This window comes from Ceratina calcarata, unplaced genomic scaffold (assembly GCF_001652005.2).
Source record: "Ceratina calcarata isolate Rehan_Ccalc_2016 unplaced genomic scaffold, ASM165200v1 scaffold143, whole genome shotgun sequence".
Classification (NCBI taxonomy): domain Eukaryota; kingdom Metazoa; phylum Arthropoda; class Insecta; order Hymenoptera; family Apidae; genus Ceratina; species Ceratina calcarata.
The window spans coordinates 1-1,995 of NW_017135443.1; the positions used below are offsets into that span (position 1 = coordinate 1).

Consider the following 1,995-nt stretch of genomic DNA (forward strand, 5'->3'; position numbering starts at 1 on the left):
CGACTCGACGACTCGACCATCTCACCATCGTTATCATTCAGATTCATGATTGACTGTGGTTGTGGTACAGGTACAGGCGGTGTGGTACGGACTTGTAGTGACTAGTGACCGTAGTGACTGAGCAGTGTAGATAAGAGCAAGAACCTTTAATTAGCGTTTTTCAGAAAACAAAGATCAAATTGCTTCCATTTAAATTTCTGGAACCGATAAATTTTCAATGACCAAAGAATGCTGCGTCGTATGAAATTAATTTTGTGTGTTTGCATGATTTTATGCACACTTGACAGTAAAGCTGAAGACAATCAAGTTTCATTAACCAAACTTGGTTCAAAAACAGGACCGACATTAAAATTCTTTTACTGGTAAGTATTTCATTTATACAATTATATTTATTTATTTAGCACAGTACATTGAACTAAGAACAATGTTTTATTTTTTCTTTTTTCAGTTATTCATGTGGATATAGAAAAGTTTTTGAAGAGTATGTTAGCATACTTAGGGAAAAGTACCCAGACCTGCAAATTAATGGAGAAAACTATAATCCCTCTCATAACAAAATGCTTATTGCTAAATTATTAGTAAATATAATATATTTCCTTCTTCCATATACATATTGATGCCTCTAATTGTGTTGAACACTATGCTCAAATACAATATTGTTGCATTTATATTCAAATTACGATCATGTTGAATTAGCCACGAGATATGATTTTATAAATAGGAGGCATCNTATGCATATCCTTTTCTTTTGTTTAGAGCTTTGTGAAAATTTTATTGATAATCTTAATAGTAAGTGGACTTGATTTGGGACAACAACGAGGATCTCTTTGGCAATGGTGTATAGATAATCGATTCTATTCTTGTATAATGATATTTTTTATTTTTAATGCAATAGAAGGACACTTTATATCGTCAGGAGCTTTTGAAATACATTTCAATGGTAAGCATCTTCTCTAACTATGTATAATCAATATAACTAGATAAAATGTACAAATATATTATTTGCTGTTCCAGATGTTCCTGTATGGTCCAAACTAGAAACTGGTAGAATACCACAACCACTTGAATTATTTCAGATTATAGATACTCATTTAAATATGCAATATGCAGATGTAGATATAGGATAAATTAATTTTAATAAGAAATCTAATTGCATTTTTTTAATTGTACCAAATGTTAAATAACTCTGGTTACGGAGCTTTCATTGCTGCAACTCTATAATTAATACCGAAAAAAAAATATTACCATCATTTTCATGCATTGTATGTATGTATTTCGTTACAACTATTGTTATCTCCGTTTCATTTCAGATGGTACATACAGAATAGAGTTTGCATGTTGAAAGCTGAAATAAAAATCTTTTAATATTGTTCAGAACCTTTTTAATTTCCATCTTAACACTTAATACTTTCGTCTATGTATGGAATACAGAGCATTAAATAGCCCGCGGAGCACATTTTGATTAAAATGTACAGATCGACGTTGGGAAGTAATTTTGCTGTAAACGTCAAACTATAGAACTTTATTATATCTTTTTTTTTCAGATCTCTTTGTTCATTAGATGGTTAGAACTAATATTATTTGCTTCAAATCCAAATAAGTTATGGATTGGAAGCTATTACAATCCATCTGTTCTTGATGTTGGTGTATAAAGCAATCGTGATATTTTAATTTGTGGACAAATGTAGCATTTATGCTACTTCAAGTTTTTAAGCAATAAAGCTTACATTTATGTCTGTTGTCTCTAATATTTCGTGTTTATTCGTATATCGTATTCGCGTTATATCGTATTTTCGTGTTTACAATAAAATTATCTTCCAGCGACGGTATGACATTTAATTTAAAATTACAATACATTTCTTATTTTAAAAGTGGTCCAATTATCCGTGCTAATAGGTATTTTTCTACAAACAAATTGTATACTATAACATTAATTTCATCAATAACGCAACTCAGGTTTTTATTAGAAATACTGCATATAACATATTTTATAAT

At 29.8% G+C, this 1,995-nt stretch overlaps 1 protein-coding gene across 1 annotated transcript; it reads left to right on the forward strand.

The window, feature by feature from the left end:
• The first annotated feature begins 25 nt into the window (after positions 1–25).
• Positions 26–1,374, forward strand: SelT (selenoprotein T). The gene is made up of 4 exons (XM_018033857.2): positions 26–362; positions 449–578; positions 757–940; positions 1,015–1,374. Exons 1-4 carry the CDS (start codon positions 229–231, stop codon positions 1,125–1,127), a joined length of 561 nt encoding a protein of 186 aa, XP_017889346.1. The 5' UTR covers positions 26–228; the 3' UTR covers positions 1,128–1,374.
• Positions 1,375–1,995: the final 621 nt, after the last annotated feature.